This window comes from Mobula hypostoma, chromosome 6 (assembly GCF_963921235.1).
Source record: "Mobula hypostoma chromosome 6, sMobHyp1.1, whole genome shotgun sequence".
In the NCBI taxonomy this organism is placed as follows: Eukaryota; Metazoa; Chordata; class Chondrichthyes; order Myliobatiformes; family Myliobatidae; genus Mobula; species Mobula hypostoma.
The window spans coordinates 32,264,806-32,286,900 of record NC_086102.1 but is presented as its reverse complement, the minus strand read 5'-3'; the positions used below and the strand labels follow the sequence as shown (position 1 = coordinate 32,286,900).

At 41.4% G+C, this 22,095-nt stretch overlaps 1 protein-coding gene across 1 annotated transcript in view; it reads left to right on the top strand.

The window, feature by feature from the left end:
* chd1l (chromodomain helicase DNA binding protein 1-like) overlaps nucleotides 1-22,095 on the top strand; it is a 100,208-nt gene that overhangs the window by 55,903 nt on the left and 22,210 nt on the right. The window contains exons 16-20 of the mRNA XM_063050503.1: nucleotides 475-620; nucleotides 697-860; nucleotides 2,513-2,724; nucleotides 4,363-4,461; nucleotides 10,456-10,526. Coding sequence (XP_062906573.1) covers nucleotides 475-620; nucleotides 697-860; nucleotides 2,513-2,724; nucleotides 4,363-4,461; nucleotides 10,456-10,526 — 692 coding nt within the window. The remainder of the gene's footprint in view (nucleotides 1-474; nucleotides 621-696; nucleotides 861-2,512; nucleotides 2,725-4,362; nucleotides 4,462-10,455; nucleotides 10,527-22,095) is intronic.

Genomic DNA, 22,095 nt, shown 5'->3' with positions numbered 1-22,095 from the left:
GGCGTAGATTCGATGCAGAAGTATAAATTGGTCTTCATTCTCAGTACACGTTACCATGTTCTTCTCAGGCACCGGTGTAATTGAAGCCTGTGTGAAGCAGGTGGATATCTCAGTTTGCCAAAGTGAAAGGTTAAAAATATTGGTGAATATTCCAGACAGTTGATCAGCACAGGTCTTAAGTACAGCTTAAACAGTTTTACCAGAAAAGTGAACATATTTGAAGTTCTTTTTTTTAATCCCAAAAGCACGATTAACACATCCAGAATGGTTTATTTACCAAACCACGATCTACAAGTAGCTATTAATATTGTAACCAAAATATCTTTAAAAAATCTTTTCAATTTGTTGATGTAAAGTTAAGGATGAAATGGTAAAAAAATCTAAGGTGAGTGGGTGGTTTTGTTTTTTTTTGATTTATATGAATGCAGCAAAATTTTTAATCTCACTTATTACCAAGGTCATTTTTTGTTTTAGCACATATGTACCAGTACGAGGGGAGAGATTACTCTAAGGAACCTAGTTCAGCAGACCAGAAAACTTTTGAACAACTCCTAGAACTTCACAAAATGGTGCTGGAAGAATCTAGTAAAGGAGGAAGATCACTTCGCACAAAGTCCAATGTAAGACAGTTAATTTCTGAGTATTTTTCCATATCAGTAAAGAATAGCTGTCTTATTTTGATTTTTGTCTATATAGCTTCTTCCAGATGCTGCATTAAGTATAACCACCAGAAAGAAACGAATATTGTCTCCTGAAGAGCTTCAACAGAGATGTCAGAAACATCAAGAAGCAGCAGCTAAGCGTGCAAAACTGCTGGAAGAGAAGAAACAGAAACGGGAAGAGGAGGAGCTAAAGAAAAAGTAAAGGCTGTCTCATGTTACTTTTACGCTCGATTTTGGGGAAGTATACAGTGTGGTGACATGCCTTCACCAATACCATATTTTGTACATCCAAATTCGATAGCTAGATACACAAATTTCTGTGTTGTCTCAAGGGCTTATTAATCAAAATCTTTGATTCAATGGAAAGCATTGTAGTTAAGCTGGTTTCAATGTTGTTTAACACTAATTTGGCTATGTGGGTTTGGAGTGGCATGTTAGCATACTGGTTAGCATAGCATTATTACAGTGCCAGAGACCTGTGTTTAATTCTGCCGTTGACTGTAAGGAGTTTGTAAGTTCCCTCTGTAACTGCATGCGTTTCCTCCAGATGCTCCAGTTTCTTCTCACCTTCCAAACATGTGTGGATTAATAGGTTAATTGATCGTATGCGTGTAATTGGGCAGCATGGGCTTGTTGGGCTGGATAGGCCTGTTACCATGCTGTATCTCGATATATTAAAATACTACTCGTTCATTGCCACAACTGGACCTGCCAAGTGTTTTCAAAACTACTGAACAAAAATTGTTCCCACTACTGATAAGTAATAGAAATTAGAAATTATTGATGAGTGCAGCTTGGAGGAGAATTGAATGCACAGCTCTTATTGGATGAGATGATTGTCCTAACACGGGAGACTAAATAGTTTGTGCCTGTATTCCTGGCAGTTAAGGAAAATAAGAGAAGATCTTATTCAAACATATATGATCTTTCTAGAGCTTTGCAGATTAGATGTTGAGATTAGATGTTTTTCACGAGTGGAAGAGTCTCAAACAATGGGGTGTTACAACATGTTAAAGGACCAGTCATTTAAAGCGGAGATACATAGAAATTTCTTCTCACAGATGGTGTTGTGTCTCTGGAACACTCTGCTGTGGCAGGTGGTGGAAGTTGCATCATTTTAGCTATTTAAGGTTGAAGTAGATAAATATTCGATTTATAAATATTTATAATTTATAAATATAAATATTCGAGGAATGGGGGGTATGAAGAAATGGTGCAGAAGTGGAGTTGAGGCCTGCATGAATCAGCTGTGATCATACTGAGTGGAAAGGTAGGCCTGCACCTGGTCCATTTTTATTCTGTTCTTGTGTTAAGTGGTGGCTTTCTAAAATTAATTCAATACATTGAAGATTCTAGAGTGAAGAAAAAAGTGGGGCCTCCTTGATTCCTTTTGCAGAACTGCTCTAGCTCAGTGAGCCACTGGGATTCTTCTGTAGTGCTACTTAATGATTCTATTCAGAAACTAAAAGGCATCAAGAATAGGTGCCAGAAGCTGGGCAGAGAATGAAATAGCTTTAGCATCCTCAGCACCTCTTTTATTGGTAATAGTTTTTCTTACACTCCAGCAAGTATTGATTTCTTAGTGAAGTATAAGATTGTTTCCTTTGATCTCTCTGCAATGTCTCAGTAATGTAACTCTTATGTAAGGGTACGCTCGCATTGAAGATAGTGGAGAAAATGTTCGCTGGATTAGTTGGATAAGCAATGATTGAGGATGGGTTGAGCAGGTTAGGGCTTCACTTTATAATAATAGGAGATTTAAAAAAAAGAGATTATTTTGAGTTTGTTTTTGGAAGAATCAGTTATTCTTCATTAATTAACTGTCATATATTCAATAAACTTTCCCTCAGGATGGCTTGGTGGAATTCTTGTGGCTATAGATCACTATGTCTTCCACCATTGGATAGTGGAAGTGAGGACGAATCGGAGGAAGATGAAAATGACCTTCCAGGTGATCTAGATTCTGCGGATACAGAGCAGAAGTCTATTTGTTATGTCCTCGGTGATGTCACTCACTCTTCAGCTGCTGACGAAGAGGATGTCATAATAGTGCACTGTGTTGGTAAGCAGAAAAATAACTTATTCTATTGCTGAAGTCGTATGTCTAGAATGGTGAGATGTCAGCTCATTCACATATCTTTCCAAATCTCACTGATCTATATGATTTATCTTCTACTTGTTCATATTATCCCAAGGCATGGTGTGTCCCTATACCCTGCATCCATCTCCAGACATACAGCTCTCTGTATCCATCCTTGTGTGTTTTTAACTGGGAGACGTGCCTTAAACACGGGCTCTAGGGCAGGGGTTCCCAACCTTGTTTATGCCATAGACTGATACCATTATGCTAAAGGTCCGTGGACCCCAGGTTGGAAACCCCTGCTCTAGGGTGTCATATTGAAGTCCGAACATCCCTATTTCTATTTCCTTATTTGAAGGCATCCTTACAAATGTATCTCTTAGATTAAGATTTAAAATCTAACTCAGTTCTTTGATAATTCATCTTGAAATGTCTAAGAATAGTTTTCTATATTAAAACTACAGATTATGTTTATCTGCTTTGTTAAATACTGTTAGGCCGCCCTAGATACAGTGGTTAAGTATGTGGTATCTTCCTTATACTTGAATCAGGCTGGCATATTGATGCTGCAGGACCTACTCAGGTGACTGGGTTCCTTTTCCCTTTTTGGAGCCTGTAGCATATCTTGGCAGCTGGAAGGACTGGAGGAACACACAAAAACCTGGGGGAACTCAGTGGGTCAGGCAGCGCTTGTGGAGGGAAATGGGCAGTTGATGTTTCTGGTCGAGACCCTTCATCGGGATAGTGGAAATAACTCATTCCTCTTCCAGATCCGACCAGTTTCATTCTAAAGAAGCTGCTCATAATTCCAGTACTTGCCTGAAGAAACTGGAATGACACAGCTGCTGAGGCTTCTGTTTTATTTACACCCATTCAAAGAAAGTAAGAGCAATTCAAAACTCGCAATCCCTGCATACCAGGAATGAGAACAATCTATTGTAGGTCATGCTTCACTGAAATATCACAGAACTGAAAATCAGGTATGCTGTAACTCGAGACAGAGGTTCAGTGCAAGTTCAAGGTGCACAGAAAGGAAGAGCCCTTACTTGTTATTAAAGTATTTACCTGAGTTAATTTGAAAGATAAACTCTTGGCCACTTTATTAGGACACTTGTACTCCTCATTAACACAAATACCTGAACAGCCAATTATGTGGCAGCAACTCAATGCATAAAAGCATGCAGACATGGTCAAGAGGTTCAGTTGTTATTCAAACCAAACGTCAGAATGGGGAAGAAATGCTATTTAAGTGACTTCGACTGTGGAATAATTGCTAGTGCCAGACAGGGTGGTTTGGTATCTCAGATTTCCTGGTAATTTCACACACAACGTCCTCTAGAGTTTACAGATAATAGTTCAAAAAACAATAAACATCTAGTGAGCAGCAGTTCTGTGGGTGAAAACACTTTGTTAATGAGAGAGGTCAGAGGAGAATGGTTCAAGCTGACAGGTGATGTTACTCAGTAACCACGTGTTACAACGGTGATGTGCAGAAGAGCATCTCTGAATGCACAATGTGTTGAACCTTGAACTGGATGGGCTACAGCAGCAGAAGACACAGGTACCTAATAAAATGGTCACTGATTCTTGTAATCATGAAAAAATTTTTCTTTTCTTTAGATGACTCTGGAAGATGGGGTAACGGAGGGCTTTTTACAGCACTGGAAGCTCGATCTGATGAGCCAAGAAAGCAATATGGAAAAGCAGGGAAAATGAAAGGTAAGAGAGACCAGAGTTTTAAAAACATGCACTTTTTATCTGATTTTGTTTTAAGTCACTGCATTCTAAAGGCTATTGAACCATTTTACCTATGTAATTGAGTAGATTTCTAGAATAAAATGTCTTCAAGTTCAAGTTTAATTGTCATTCAACCATGCATGAATACCCATGGATACAGCCAAATGAAACAGCATTACTCCAGGACAAGGTGCAAAACACAATACCAACAGTCAGACACAGAATGAGCCACATATAAGGTAGAAAGTACATATAAGATATCAGGAAAATACAGTCACGCAAAAAAAAACATAGTCCAACACCCTGAGTCCCATGGATGTTGCAGGAGTTGCAGTTGAACACAATACAGCTTGTTTTCTGATGAGTGAACACTAGGGGGGAGCATCACCTCCAGCCTGGATGATACATCACTGCGCCTCTGATGGAGCGCAAGGACTCCGATATCTCTCTCCTGGGCGGCTGTAAACAGGCGATACCACAGCTTGAGACCTAGTCCTCACTACTGGGGCCACGTAGCTCCCTCGCCAATAAATCAGCGAATTGGACCTGCAGCATTCCATATTAACAATGTCCGCCAGAGTCTTGCGATCACAAGAAAAGTGACGAAGACGATCGCTCGCGGTCTTCGCACACCGTCTTCATGCACTGATTCCTCTCTGACACCTCTCTGATGTAGGCAGTAGCACGATCTGCACCAAGTCCAACGCCTTCACTTTCTCCGCCAATGAGCAACTTGCTGATAGGGTAGTCCTGTGGCACTTTAAGTTCATAATATTCAGCAGGGTCTTGTGATCATAAAAAATACAGTTAAGAAGGACAGTTATATCTTTGGTTGACCCACTAAAAGCCACTGCGATCAACTGCACCGCCATTTTACCAGAAGATCTAGTGTTCAACATAAACTTATTCATTATATTATTTCACTTTTCTGATTTGAACCTCATGGTGTCTACTGCAACAGATTTCCTTTCTAGACATGAAAAAGTATTTTAAATAAATTATTTAAAAAAAATATTTATTTTAAAATAACATTAAGATTCTGTAAGGAAAAGCACATCTATTCACTGATTCCATAATTGTTTCACTTCATTAACACAACTCACCCTGCTGATCACTCAGATTTAGCTGTTTCCTTCTCTACAAATGATCCATCCTGTGTACAACCCCTTGTAAGCTGCCCCCCCCACCCTCTGTTTGCCCCATTCAACCTTCTATGACAGCTGTAGGATGCAAACAGCCTTTTCACTGGTATCATTTATGTCTAACTAAACCCACGTATGCCCATATATTGCAAACTTTATTAATCGTTCTCATCAATTTTCATAGCAAAGTTGTTTTGAGAGGGTAGGTTTCAGGTTTACTGGCACTTTGAAAAGCTTTTACTCGAGTGAACCCAACCCTCATGGGTCAATGTTACTAAGACCTCCATAATTAAAACTGCTTTCTTACCTATTCCTAAACATTAATTAAAAATGGCAGAACAGTTTGGAACAGTGTTTCTGGGCTTATGAATAGAGGCATGCGATACAAAATCAAGGAAGTCATGGTGATTATTTATTTAACACCAATTTGGCTGCATTTGCAGTCTTGTTGTTTTGCTCTGGGCACTACTCATTAAGTATAAAATTTCTGTTACATGACTACACTGGAAAAGCTTGAATTGTTTTCAGTAGAAGAGATTGTGAGAGGTCATGATAGATATATCAAAATCATAAAGGACAGAGATAATGTGAATGCAAGCAGGCTTTTTCCACTGAGGCAAAAGGAGAAAAAAAACCAGAGGACATGGGTTAAGGGTGAAGGGGGAAAAGTTTAAAGGGAACATTAGTGGGGGGCTTCTTCACACAGAGAGTGGTGGGAGTGTGGAATGAGCTGCCAGACGAGGTGGTAAATGCGGGTTCTTTTTTAACATTTAAGAATAAATTGGACAGATACATGGATGGGAGGTGTATGGAGGGATATGGTCTATGTGCAGGTCAGTGGGGCTAGGCAGAAAATGGTTTGGCACAGCCAAGAAGGGCCAAAAGGCCTGTTTCTGTGCTGTAGTTTCTATTGTTTCTTTCTATAAAGAAAAACTATTTGCATTGGCAGAGAGGTCAACAGTTGTGGACATGGAATCAGGTTGAGTGGAAAGAAAACCGAATTGAACATGAAGTGAAATGTTTTATGCAGTGAATGACTATGTACTATAGGGCAATAGTGAAGGCAAACTCAAATGTAGTGTTCAAAAGGAAACTGGGTAATTAACTCAAAGGAAAAAAAAGTTCAAAACTGTGGAAGGACATTTCGGGTATAACTGGGTTGGCTCTACATTGAGATGGTACAGACTAGAGAAGCTGATGACATTCTTTGATGCGATAATCATTCTGTGATTCTAAACCTTTTGAAGCACTTTAACTTCCAGTTCTGTCTCATGTTTATGCTAACGTAAGATGGCCACTTTTGTATCAAATGGAAAGAACTGTCCTGTGTTATCAACCATGACCTGTCTCTGCAGTACGAGTGAGTGAAAAAACACAGAAAGCGAGCATAAATAATCGATAATCATAATGAATGGTTAGGCAGACTTTAAGGGCATGGTGGCATATTCCTACTCTTATTTCCTATGTTTCTAGCATTTATTTCAAAGTTTTGCTGGAGGAAATTGTGGTTTATCCTACTGGATAGTAGACAGGCATTTTGACGGCAAGGAGGACGTGGAGGAGTCAGGAGAGATTATGGAATGGTTGATTTAGTATTTTTTTGAGTCATTTTCGTGGTGGCATCCAGCACAGAAAGAGGCTCTTTAATCTGCTATTCCATGCCACCCTTTTATCTTTTTACACTAGCCCTATTTACCTCATTGTTTCTGCTTAATCCTTCTGCACCCTCTTCACAACTCACAGCCCAGTTTCCTTCACTCTGCTCTCCCCGCTCCAACCTGTGGCTGACACTGTTGAAACACACCTTGGCTAGTTGCCTCTTTGTTCTGTCCGTCCCTACCCTGGTCCGCACCAAGTGGTCCGCTAGACCATCTCCCTTTCAGGTGCACTCGAACTCCACGTTACCATCTCCCTTTAATCTCACTTGAGCTGGATATTGCTCTCCCCCTTCCACATCTGCTTTAGCTTCACCCTGCCAGGTCCACACCCTGTTTGCCAGATTCATTCTAGGTCAATTGTGATGCCATGCTCTTTTCTTGCTGCTGCTATCATGTAGAAGGTACAAGTACCTCAGGACTTGCACGACCAGGTTGAAGAACATTTACTGTCCCTCAACCATCAGGTTCTTGAACAAAAGGGGATAGCTACACTCATTTAAGGACTCTTATTGCTATTTATTTACAAACGGTATATCTGCATTTGCTGTTTGTTTAGTTTACAGTTCCTGATGTTTACAGTTACTGTTCTATAGATTTGCTAAGTATGCCCGCAGAAAAAGAATCTTAGGATTGTATGTGGAGACATGTGTGTAGTCTGATAATAAATTTTACTTTGAATTTTGAACTTCTGAACTTTGATACCTTTGCATTTTTCCCTGCCACCATATAGCTTTTTACATTTTGGGGTGAACTCTATTCACTCTGTGGCCAATTGCAATTGAGCATTCCTTGGTGAGTTGCCACTTCTCTCCGTCCACCCTTGTCCCTGCTTCACTCCACACTGTCTACTGGGCCAGCACCCTTTCAGTTACTGGGAAGTATTTGAAAATCTGAAGTTCTGTCTGTGCATGGTCTCACCAAAGATGAAGCAAAGATGTTCCAAAGGAAAACAGCAGTACTTGTTTCATATAAATGGATTTTTTGCTTTGTATGCAGGATGTTCTGAATTTAACTGGCTTTTATATGTTATAATTCATTTTTTGGACTTTGGAGAGAAAATTCCGCAACTTCTCAGAAAATTAAACTTCAGAAGGGAGTTCACGATAGGGTGTAATGTTCAGTGGAAGGCTTTTTCTGATTTTGTAAGGTGTACTAACCACGTAATTACTAATTAGTGCATTGCACAATTCATTAGTGGCTGATAATATTTTATGACTTTGGCCCTGGACTTTACCTTGAACTGTAAAATATATATAAAAGTTTAAATGCAAGTAAGAAAATACATTACAGGACTTCAGTGGGTAGTTGTGTAGATGCAATGTAGTTATATACTAGACAATGGGGTGACACGTTGGGGCACCCTTTGAGAGAAGGGTAGTGCAGTCTGATGTGATCAGAATGAACATTAAATTTTCCTGAATGCTATTGCTATCTCTTTGATTTGGAAATTAAAGAAGAAAAACTCAACTTATTAAAGAAGGAAGATGCATAGCAAGACAAATATGTGACCAGAATGAAAATTAAAATATCCATGAAGTAAATTTGAAGGAATCGGGCTTGCTGGGTCGGGTTTGGAATTAAATGTCCGATGTAATGATGGATTTGGCCTTGAATAATCACAGAAGGATTCCATCGATTCCTAGTTGGAATGACTTCTTTGGCACCAAAGGATGTCATTTGGAAGAGGCAATTGTATCGTCTGATGTTCTTCCTGAACTCGTTTGCAATCGGTTTATCATTGCTGTACAAATTGAGGAGTTCATTAGGTAGAGGCTGCAAATTGCCTATCCTGACCTGTCCCTTCATACAGCAGAAATGTGTTGTTTCTCCAGTGAATAGGAAGGCATGACAGTGAGGGCATACTCTCATCGTCGAACCAACATCAGCAGAAATGTGCCAGCATGCGAGTCGTGCATTTTGTCTTGCTCTTTCTCTGTCGAGGTATTGTCGTCGAAAGCGGCCATTGTCGTCTTCAGCAACTCTCGCAATAATTACTCTGTGCTGCACATTCTCGAGTTGATCTTTCCTTTTCTCCTCTGTCTCTTCCTCTCTCCTCCTCCTCTCCCTGTTTTTGTCATTCTGGAGACGCGCAGCCCTTTCATCCTTCGTCTCTTCATCTCTTCTACCATTTGTTCTTTCTCTCTGATCCTGGAGTCGTGCGACCCTGGCCGGATCGGATTCTTGTTCTCTCCTCCGTCTGTGCCTATTGTTGTCATTTTGGAGACGTGCATGCCTGTCCTTCTCTGTCTCGTCTTCTCTCATCTTTTTATTGTCCTGACTCTTTGATCCTGGAGTCGTGCGGCCCTGGCTTCATCCGATTGTTATTCTCTCCCTCTCCTTGCCGCTTCCCAACGATGTTTGGCGTCATCTCTTGAGCATAATGTCCCCCTTCTCTTTCCACATGGCATAATTAGGCTATCCATATACTTTTACCCTAATGCTTGATAGAAGATAGGAAGCAGTAACACCAAAGCCTCCAAGCTGCTGAGGCTGGCTGTGTGCATGCGTCAGGCTGTGGCGTCGCGGTCTCCATGGAAGGTGGAAGCAGCTCTGTGAGTATCGTGAGGCACTGCTGAGGCTGGCCGTGCCCATGCATCTGGGGTGGCGTCGCGGTCTCCGTGGAAGGTGGAAGCGGCTCTGTGAGTATCGTGAGGTGCTGCTGAGGCGGCTGTGCACATGTGTCGGGCTGTGGCGTCCCGATTTCCATGATGGCTGATCGGATCTCGGGTGAAAGGCAGCCTGTTGATTTTTGGCGAATAAGCAATTTTATACGAATATGTAACCCTGAACTTTGCCTGCATTCTGTAAGTTAGCGCATTTTAATTCGATTTAGCCAAAAGAAGTGCCGCTCTAATGCACAGTTTGCGTTAATTGGAGGTCACAAACAGACAGACAGACAGAGCATGAGAGTTTTAGTAGTATATAGATAGATACAGAAGTCCCATTAAACAAATAATTTTACATATTGTGGGATGTTTATATGAAATCAGGCATTGCAGGGTACAGCATTAATCAGAAGAGTATGGCTTGTATACTGACAGACATGTCCTAAGATAACGTTATCCTTCAATTATAAAAATAATTAAACAATCTTATATATGCACCTCTAATATTAGAAGTCATGACACAATTTTCTTATCATTGCTGTTTGATTCAGTTGTTGTTTTTTTTTTCAGATCTTTCTCTGGGTAGTGTCCTGTTATTTCCCATTGATGATAAAGAATCACGAAATACTAGTCAAGACTTGGTACGTAGGAAGAATATGTTTATCTTGGATTATTTTTAATTTATGTATTCTGCCTCTTTGCATAACCCAATGTACTGAGGGATGTCATTGAGAATCAAGATGAATTTTGGTAGTACTGATGAGCATATCATTATGATTATCTGTTTAACCACAGCACAGTTTCAAAATGATGCAAATTCTGAGCAGTGTGAAGGTTCTTAGATGTGGAAGTGTGAAGGAAAGTTGTTTTTAACTCTTCCTTTTCTACTCTTCATGGGAATGTGTTTTTTTTATCACTTGTTCCTCTGTATTAGCAATCAACTTGAGTCATTGAACTATTTTTTCTTCCAATAAGCCACCTAGTATAATTACCTCTTTTGTGTGCTCTACATGTTCACTTTAATATACCATTTTCTTACCCAATATCTACTTCCTTGTTTGAAGAACTTGAGGGCCACTACTTTAATAACTATTTAGGAAGAGGATTTTGTAATTTAATCAGTCATAAATATAATTTTTCTAATTTACCTCAAGACATTTGAATGTGTTCAGTTTGTGACTCTCACTATTGTCTCACTGACATGATGAAATCATAGATCATCTTGTAGCTTATGATCCATTTTGGAGACCATAAGATATAGGAGCAGAACTAGGCCATTCGGCCCATCGAGTCTGCTCCTCCATTCAATTATGGGCCAATCCAATTCTTCCACTCATCTCCACTACCCTGCCTTCACCCCATACCCTTTGATGCCTTGGCTACTCAAGAACTTATCTATCTCTGCCTTAAATGCACCCAATAATTTGGCCTCCACAGCCGCTCGTGGCAAGAAATTCCACAGATTTACCACCCTCTGACTAAAGTAATTTCTCTACATATCTGTTCTAAATGGACGACCTTCAATCCTGAATTCGTGCCCCCTTGTCCTGGACTCCCTTACCATGGAAAATAACTTTGCCGTGTCTAATCTGTTCAGGACTTTTAACATTCAGAATGTTTCTATGAGATCCCCCCTCATTCTCCTGACCTCCAGGGAATACAGCCCAAGAGCTGCCAGACATTCCTCATAGAGTAAGCCTTTCATTCCTGGAATCATTTCTGTGAATCTTCTCTGAACCCTCTCCAATGTCAGTATATCCTTTCTTAAATAAGGAGCCCAAAACTGCACACAATACTCTAAACGTGATCTCATGAGTGCCTTAGAGAGCAACATAACATCCCTGCTCTTATATACTATACCTCTAGAAATGAATGCCAATATTGCATTTGCCTTCTTCACCACTGACTCAACCTGGAGGTTAACCTTCAGGGTATCCTGCACAAGGACTCCCAAGTCCCTTTGCATCACTGCATTTTGAATTCTCTCCCCATCTAAATAATAGTCTGCCTGTTTATTTCTTCCCCCAAAGTGCATGACCATGCACTTTCCAACTTTCCAACATTGTATTTGAGACAGCAGGTCATCCTTTTAACATTGGTTATATCTAAACAAAGTCCTAATGGTGTCATATCTCTTAGTTTTCAAATGTTTTTATTGTGAAGCAACATCAGCTTAACCACAACCGACAATGTCCTAAAGTACAAAGCTTCTTTTTTCCTTTTCTTTCTTATAATAACATAATGAAAGTCAAATGAATGTATGTATAGTAAACAAGCAAAAAGCAAAGGAAACCCTACCACCCCATCTCCTTCCCCCTTCCCAGTCCTACCCTCCCCTCACTTCACTGGTCAGGAGGGGTGACTTCCTGACTGGGAGACCTCAGTCAGTCTGGATTGGAAGCAGTATCTCCAACACCATCACACTGAGCATGGGGGCCCCCCAGGGCTGTGTGCTCAGTCCACTGCTGTTCACTCTGCTGACCCACGACTGTGCTGCAACACACAGCTCGAACCACATCATCAAGTTCGCCGATGACAGGACCGTGGTGGGTCTCATCAGCAAGAATGACGAGTCAGCATACAGAGAGGAGGTGCTGTGGTAACGGACTGGTGCAGAGCCAACAACCTGTCTCTGAATGTGAACAAAACAAAAGAGATGGTTGTTGACTTAAGGAGGACACGGAGCGACCACTCTCCACTGAACATCGACGACTCCTCCGTAGAGATGGTTAAGAGCACCAAATTTCTTGGTGTTCACCTGGCGGAGAATCTCACCTGGTCCCTCAACACCTGCTCCATAGCCAAGAAAGCCCAGCAGCCTCTGTACTTTCTGCGAAGGCTGAGAAAAGTCCATCTCCCACTCCCCATCCTCACCACATTCTACAGGGGTTGTATTGAGAGCATCCTGAGCAGCTGCATCACTGCCTGGTTTGGAAATTGCACCATCGCGGATCACAAGACCCTGCAGCGGATAGTGAGGTCAGCTGAGAAGATCATCGGGGTCTCTCTTCCGGCCATTACAGATATTTACACCACACTCTACATCCGTAAAGCAAACAGGATTATGAAGGACCCCACGCACCCCTCATACAAACTCTCCTCCCTCCTGCCATCTGGCAAAAGGCACCGAAATATTCGGGCTCTCACGACCAGACTACGTAACAGTTTCTACCCCCAAGCCATCAGACTCCTCAATACCCAGAGCCTGAACTGACACCAATCTACTGCCCTCTACTGTGCCTATTGTCTTCTTTATTATTTATTGTAATGCCTGCACTGTTTTGTGCACTTTATGCGGTCCTGGGTAGGTCTGTAGTCTAGTGTAGTTTTGTGTTGTTTTACGTAGTTCAGTGTAGTTTTTGTATTGTTCTTGTAGCACCATGGTCCTGAAAAATGTTGTCTCGTTGTTACTATGTACTGTACCAGCAGTTATGGTCGAAATGACAATAAAAAGTGACTTGACTTGACTATTTCCAGCAAAACTGGAATAGTAATATATGTATACATGAGGAATTCTGCAGATGCTGGAAATTCAAGCAACACACATCAAAGTTGCGGGTGAACGCAGCAGGCCAGGCAGCATCTCTAGGAAGAGGTACAGTCGACATTTCAGGCCGAGACCCTGAGCCCTGAAGAAGGGTCCCGGCCTGAAACGTCGACTGTACCTCTTCCTAGAGATGCTGCCTGGCCTGCTGTGTTCACCAGCAACTTTGATGTGTGTTGATAGTAATATATGGTTTTGTTACAAACAACAAAACATCATCCACATAAAGGGAAGTGTTGTTGATAATATATTCTGTATTGTACCCATAAATTTCGGGGTGAGAACATATAGTCTCCGCCAGTGGTTCCAGGGCCAACGCAAACAATAAGGGACTTAATGCACAGCCCTGTCTTGTGCCCCTGTGCAATCTGAATGGTTCAGAGAGGGTCTGCTTACTTAGCATCTTAGCACTAGGTTACTGTACAGTAGCTTAATCCAAGTTATAAGTTTGTCTCCCATTCCAAATTATTTCAAAACCTCATAGAGGTACTGCTATTCCACATGGTCGAATGCTTTCTCAGCATCTAAACTTAATACTATAAGGTCTTCCTTAGGATGTCTTGGGGAATGCATTATATTAAGAAGGCACCTATTGTTATAGAAAGAATTCCTTTTAGGGATAAACCCTATTTGATCTGAGTGTACCAATTTATTTGGTCATATCTCTTAGTAACTATGATTTTACATCCTTGATAATCTCCACATCTTGCACTGCTTTTAAGTTTTTTCTTTGCTTCTCTCTGAACGTTTGCACTAAACGAGGTCCTACGTGACAAGTGCATGGTAGGCTGGCACAGAAGGTAAATCTGTAAGGTATCTGAGGCATGTTGGTGAACTGGATCCAAAACTGGCTGGGTGAAAGAGACAGAAGATAGTGGTGGATGCATGTTCTTCTGATTGGAAATCTTTAACTAGTGGTATACCAAAGGGATCAGCATTGGGACACTTGGTTTTTGTTTGAAAAAGCTTGAATGAGAAAGATGGTGACATCATTAATAAGTTTGCAAATAATGCAAAATCGAGAAGGTTATTTAAAAATGTATTGGGACCTAGGTCAGCTAGAAAGCTGGGCAGAGTGGAGGCAAATGCAACTTAGTCCAGATAAGTATGAAGTAATGAACATTGGGAGGTCCTTTTCTGTTAGAACATACAGATTAAATGTCAGGGATCACAGACGCATTGATTTACAGAGACATTGCATACAGACCCATGGCTCCCTGAAAGTGGCCATAGATAGATGATGTAGTAAAAAAGATATTTAGTATGCTTGCCTTCATACATCAAGGAATTGAGTGTAAGTGTTGCAATAGGACATAATATTGATTAATCTGCACTTTGAGTATTATGTACGGTCTGGTTGGCACAGTGCAGTGGGGATGTAATAGCAACAGATAGTGCAGAAGAAATTCATTGGGACATTGCCTGGAATGGAGAGCTGTAGTTAAAAGGAGAGATGAGCTGGATTTGTACTCAGTGGAGGATGAAGGGTGAGCATATCAAGGCTTACAAAGTTAAGCTAAGTTGAGATAAAACTTTATTTATCCCAAAGAAAATTATTGTTACAAAGTTGCTTGGTCAGAAATATAAACTTTAAAGTGCAAAATGTAAGCATTGAAGTACGAAAAAAAATACAAAATGTGCATTAAAGAGTAATAGTAAAAAATACAGATGTGGAATGAAATCATACACTTGTCGTCGTGGGTATCCCTCGAGGTTGAGGATGATGGTCTTCGTTCTGTTGATCTACTTATGGGCTCTCTTATGAGTCCAATCTTGGCTTTGAAAGTTCTTCGGCATTCAGGACAGGTAGTTCCAGATGGCAGATCGGGCTTTGGTTGTTGCTGCCTCTCTTTCCATTTTCTTCTCTTTTCTTCTAATTCTGCACATCTGTTGGCTTCGAAAGTTGCTGTTCCTTCTCGGATGATGGCTTGCCAGAGTTTTCTGTCCTTGGCATTGGTTTCCCAATTGTTGATGTGGATGTTACATTTCTTCATGTTGGCTTTTAAGATGTCTTTGGATCTCTTCCGTTGTCCGCCTCTTTTACGTTTGCCTTCTTTAAACTGGGAGTAGATTTGTTTCGGCAGACGTTCGTCTTTCATCTGAACAACATGACCACTCCAACTTAGTTGGTTCTTGATGACGTAGGCTTCAATGCTTGTTGTTTTTGCTTCAATTAGCACACTGACGTTGGTTCTTCTATCTTCCCAGCTGATATTTAAGACGTTTCCAAGACAGCGTTGATGGAACTTTTCAAGTGCCTTTAGATGTCGTCGGTATGTTGCCCAGGTTTCTGATGCATACAGGAGCGTTGGGATTACCACCGCTTTGTACACTAACATTTTGGTGTCTGTTCGGATGTATACTTAAGGAGGAGGGGTTGTAGAGTCTTATAGTCACAGGGAGAAAGGATATCCTGTGGCATTCAGTGGTGCTCCTCTTATGGAAAGAGTTTGTTACTAAAGGTGCTCCTCTGTTTGTCAAGTATGTCATGGAAGGGGTGAGAAAGATTGTCCATATTGCTTATAAGTTAAAAGATTAAATAACGGACTGAATCTTTTTCCCAGGGCAAAGAAGTCTAAAACTAGAGGTGCAGGTGAAAGGTGACAGGAGAAATTTAAAGGAGATCTGAGGAGTAAGCTTTTCATGCATTGAGAGGTGAAGATTTGGAACAGGCTGCCAGAAAGTGTAATGGAGGAAGACACAGTTGCACTGCTTAAATGGCATTTGGATAATTACCTGGGTTGAAAGGAAAAGATGTAGAGGAATATGGGCCTAATATGGACAAATAGGATTATTGTAGATGGCCATTGTGGTCGGCATGAACAGAGTGGGCCGTTTCTGTTCTATAATTCAATGAAAACTTTACACAGTACTCTAACCTCTACTTAGCTTTGATGTGATATATAAGTGTTACTCCTTACTTTTGTATTTGCTATTTAATTGACCATATCCATCAACGCCACCACTCTATTACTCTGTGCAAGTATCAGTTCCCATTTTACAGCCGTCTTTGACCCAGCTAATGGCCAAAAACTCTTCTCCTCTGACAAGTCAATGAGAATTCGTTAAGGCCCTATGTTTACTATCATCATCAAGATTCAGACTTGTCTCATCAATTCCTTTGCTTCATTTGCTGTCAGAGTAAAAGAAAAGCTTAAACCAGCAACTTTTATGTGTGTACCTTAAACAAGAGTCTGGAAAACCGCTCAATATTTCCAGTCAGAACAGCCTACTTTTATTCCAATACAGGGGTGACCACCTCGAATCCGGCAATCACTAATCCGGTTCTACCGCTGTTTTGGACATAATTTTCGCCAGCCTAATTTCAAATTTCCCATGTTGCTGTGCCAACCCGTTGTCACTATTTTGGTGGCACCATTAGCAGAATCAGCTGTTGTTGGCACAGCCTTTAAAAAGAGCAAATCGTTTGTCTGTGTTATTCTGCATTTATTTTTATAACCGATGCTTATATAGCCCCAGTCATGTCTTCATTGAATAAAGGAAGTGTTTCTTGTGATGTAAAGTGCAAACATCATACGGTATCTGTACAAGATATGGTGGAAGTTCTGAAAAAATCTCCACAGAGGTGTGGCTGTGAAAAACACAGGCAACATAGGTAGAATGAAGAAAGAGGTTCTGCTGAGGGAGTTTGAGCAGCCAGAGACTAAATTAAAAGGCAGAACCAAAATGGATAATCTCTAGATTACTACCTGAGCCATGTGCAACTTGGCATGGGTTCAAGAAGATTTAGAGAGTTAAAAACGTGGCTCAAGGAAAGGTGTGGGAGAAGTGGGTTTGAATTCATAGAACATAGAACATAGAATAGTACAGCACAGTACAGTACAGGCCCTTTGGCCCACAATGTTGTGCCGACCCTCAAACCCTGCCTCCCATATAACCCCCCACCTTAAATTCCTCCATATACCTGTCTAGTAGTCTCTTAAACTTCACTAGTGTATCTGCCTCCACCACTGACTCAGGCAGTGCATTCCACGCACCAACCACTCTCTGAGTAAAAAACCTTCCTCTAATATCCCCCTTGAACTTCCCACCCCTTACCTTAAAGCCATGTCCTCTTGTATTGAGCAGTGGTGCCCTGGGGAAGAGGCACTGGCTATCCACTCTATCTATTCCTCTTATTATCTTGTACACCTCTATCATGTCTCCTCTCATCCTCCTTCTCTCCAGAGAGTAAAGCCCTAGCTCCCTTAATCTCTGATCATAATGCATACTCTCTAAACCAGGCAGCATCCTGGTAAGTCTCCTCTGTACCCTTTCCAATGCTTCCACATCTTTCCTATAGTGAGGTGACCAGAACTGGACACAGTACTCCAAGTGTGGCCTAACCAGAGTTTTATAGAGCTGCATCATTACCTCGCGATTCTTAAACTCTATCCTTCGACTTATGAAAGCTAACACCCCATAAGCTTTCTTAACTACCCTATCTACCTGTGAGGCAACTTTCAGGGATCTGTGGACATGTACCCCCAGATCCCTCTGCTCCTCCACACTACCAAGTATCCTGCCATTTACTTTGTACTCTGCCTTAGAGTTTGTCCTTCCAAAGTGTACCACCTCACACTTCTCCGGGTTGAACTCCATCTGCCACTTCTCAGCCCACTTCTGCATCCTATCAATGTCTCTCTGCAATCTTCGACAATCTCTGCACTATCTACAACACCACCAACCTTTGTGTCATCTGCAAACTTGCCAACCCACCCTTCTACCCCCACATCATGGGAAATTGGCACCAGTATTGGGAAGGAAGGAGCTGTACCATTGGGATGGGCTCCATCTGAACCGTGATGGGGCCTGGATCCTCACAAATTGCGTAACTAGGGCTGTGGATAGGGCTTTAAACTAAATAGTGGGGGGAGGGTGGATTCAACAGATTGGAGAAGTATGGATAAAGTAAAAAAGAAAAGTGTGGAAAAAGATAACGAAAAACAAAAGATAAAAAAGAGAAAAGTAAGAGACAAGTGAAGAAAAGTCAAGTGTAAAAGAATAAACAATTACAAGGTTTTAAAAGCACAATAATTGTAGGAGCACTTTATTCGAATGCCTGTAGTATCTGAAACAAGATCAGTGAACTTGTGGCACAAATGAGTACAAAGGGGTATGATTTAGTTGCCATTACAGAAGGGTGGAGATGATTGGGAATAAAATATACAAGGATATCAGGTTATATGGAAGGATAGGAGGGAAGGTACGGGAGGTGGGGTAGCATTCAAATTAAAGATGAGATCAGGGAGATAGTGAGAGATGATATAAGATCTAAGGAGCAGAATGTTGAATCCATCTGGGTAGAGATTAGGAATAGTAATGGGAAAAAAATCACTGTTGGAAATTGTCTATCGGCCATCGAATAATAACATAACAGTGGCACAGGCAATAAACAGAGAAATATCTGATGCATGTAAAAATGGAACAGCAGTTATCGTGCAGGACTTTAAGTTGCACATAGATTAGGTGAATCAAGTTGGTCGAGGCAGTCTTGAAGAGGACTTCGTAGAATCCATCCATGATGGCTTTCTTGAACAGCATGTTTCTGAACTTACAAGGGAATGTGTTATCTTAGATCTGGTCCTGTGCAATGAGACAGGTTAAAATTAGTGATCTTGTAGTTAGGGAACCTCTTGGAAAGAGTGATCACAGTACGACTGAATTTCTCATACAAATGGAGGGTACAATAGTTCGATCTAAAACCAGAGTATTATGCCTAAACAATGGAGACTACAATGAGATGAGGGAGGATTTGGGTGGTGTAGACTGGGAACACAGGCTATATGGTGGGATGGTTGAGGAACAGTGGAAGACTTTCAAAGAGATTTTTCATGGTGCTCAACAAAAGTATATTCCAGTTAAAAAGCAAGGACAGTAAGGGCGGAGAGTGCCAGCCTTGGATAATTAAGGAATTAAAAGAAGGCATCAAACTAAAAGTTTGTGCTTACGAAGTCGCCAAGAGGTTAGACAATAGGTGCAGGAGTAGGCCATTCGACCCTTCGAGCCAGCACCACCATTCACTGTGATCATGGCTGATCATCCGCAATCAGTATCCAGTTCCTGCCTTATCCCCATAACCTTTGATTCCGCTATCTTTAAGAGCTCTATCCATCTCTTTCTTGAAAGCATCCCAGACTTGGCCTCCACAGCCTTCTGGGACAGAGCGTTCCATATATCCACCACTCTCTGGGTGAAAAAGTTTTTCCTCAACTCCGTTCTAAATGGCCTACCCCTTATTTTCAAACTGTGGCCTCTGGTTCTGGACTCACCCATCAGCGGGAACATGCTTCCTGCCTCCAGCGAGTCCAATCCCTTAATAATCTTATATGTTTCAATAAGATCCCCTCTCCGCCTTCTAAATTCCAGAGTATACAAGCCCAGTTGCTCCAATCTTTCGACATATGACAGCCCAGCCATCCTGGGAGTTAACCTTGTGAACCTATGCTGCACTCCCTCAATAGCAAGAATGTCCTTCCTCAAATTTGGAGACCAAAACTGCACACAGTACTCCAGGTGTGGTCTCACCAGGGCCCTGTACAACTGCAGAAGGACCTCTTTGCTCTTATACTCAATTCCCCTTGTTATGAAGGCCAGCATGCCATTAGCTTTCTTCACTGCCTGCTGTACTTGCATGCTTGCTTTCAGTGACTTATGTACAAGAACACCTAGATCTCATTGTACCTCCCCTTTTCCTAACTTGACTCCTTTTAGATAATAATCTGCCTTCCTGTTCTTACCACCAAAGTGGATAACCTCACATTTATCCACATTAAACTGCATCTGCCATGCATCTGCCCACTCACCCAGCCTGTCCAAGTCACCCTGCATTCTCATAACATCCTCCTCACATTTCACACTGCCACACAGCTTTGTGTCATTGGCAAATTTGCCAATGTTACTTTTAATTCCCTCATCTAAATCATTAATATATATTGTAAACAGCTGCGGTTCCAGCACTGAACCCTGCGGTACCCCACTGGTCACTGCCTGCCATTCCGAAAGGGACCCGTTAATCGCTACCCTTTGTTTTCTGTCAGCCAGCCAATTTTCAATCCATGTCAGTACTCTGCCCCCAATACCATGTGCCCTAATTTTGACCACTAATCTCCTATGTGGGGCTTTATCAAAGGCTTTCTGAAAGTCCAGGTACACTACATCCACTGGCTCTCCCTTGTCCATTTTCATAGTTACAACGTCAAAAAATTCCAGAAGATTAATCAAGCACGATTTCCCCTTCGTAAATCCATGCTGACTCAGACTGATCCTGTTACTGCTATCCAGGTGTGTCGTAATTTCATCTTTTATAATTGACTCCAGCATCTTTCCCACCACCAACGTCAGGCTAACCGGTCTATAATTTGCTGTTTTCTCTCTTCCTCCCTTCTTGAAGAGAGGGACAACATTAGCCACCCTCCAATCCACAGGAACTGATCCTGAATCTATAGAACATTGGAAAATGATTACCAATGCGTCCACGATTTCTAAAGCCACCTCCTTAAGTACCCTGGGATGCAGACCATCAGGTCCCGGAGACTTATCAGCCTTCAGACCCAACAGTCTATCCAACACCATTTCCTGCGTAATATAAATTTCCTTCAGTTCATCCGTTACCCTAGGTCCTTTGGCCACTATTATATCTGGGAGATTGTTTGTGTCTTCCCTAGTGAAGACAGATCCAAAGTACCTGTTCAACTCGTCTGCCATTTCCTTGTACTCCATAGTAAATTCACCTGTTTCTGTCTTCAAGGGCCCAATTTTGGTCTTAACTATTTTTTCCTTTTCACATACCTAAAGAAGCTTTTAATATCCTCCTTTATATTCTTGGCTAGCTTACCTTTGTACCTCATTTTTTCTCCGCGCATTGCCTTTTTAGTTACCTTCTGTTGCTCTTTAAAAGTTTTCCGATCCTCCGGCTTCCCACTTGTCTTTGCTATGTTATACTTCTTCTCTTTTATTTTTATACTGTCCATTACTTCCCTTGTCAGCCACGGCCTCCCCTTACTTCCCTTAGGATCCTTCTTCCTCTTTGGAATGAACTGATCCTGCACCTTCCACATTATTCCCAGAAACACTTGCCATTGCTGTTCCACTGTCATCCCTGCTAGGGTATTGTTCCTTTGAACTTTGGCCAGCTCCTCCCTTATAGCACCATAGTTCCCTTTGTTCAACTGTAATACTGACACTTCTGAGTTTCCCTCCTCCCTCTCAAACTGTAGATTTAAAACATCATATTATGATCACTCCCTCCTAATGGCTCCTTTACCTTGAGGTCCCTGATCAAATCCGGTTCATTGCACAACACTAAATCTAGAATTGCATTCTCTCTGGTAGGCTGCAGTACAAGCTGTTTTAAGAATCCATCTCGGAGGGACTCCACAAACTCCCTTTCTTGGGGTCCAATACCAACCTGATTCCTCCAGTCTATCTGCATGTTGAAGTCCCCCATAACAACTGTAGCATTACCTTTGCGACATGCAAAGCTACTTGTATAGTTTCATAATCTATCTCCCCTTTCTTTATTGCTCAAAGTATGGTTCAAAGGTACAATTTAATGTCAGAGAAATGTATACAATATACATCCTGAAATACTTTTTCTTCGCAACTATCCACGAAAACAGAGAAGTGCCCCAAAGAATGACTGACAGTTAAATGTTAGAACTGCA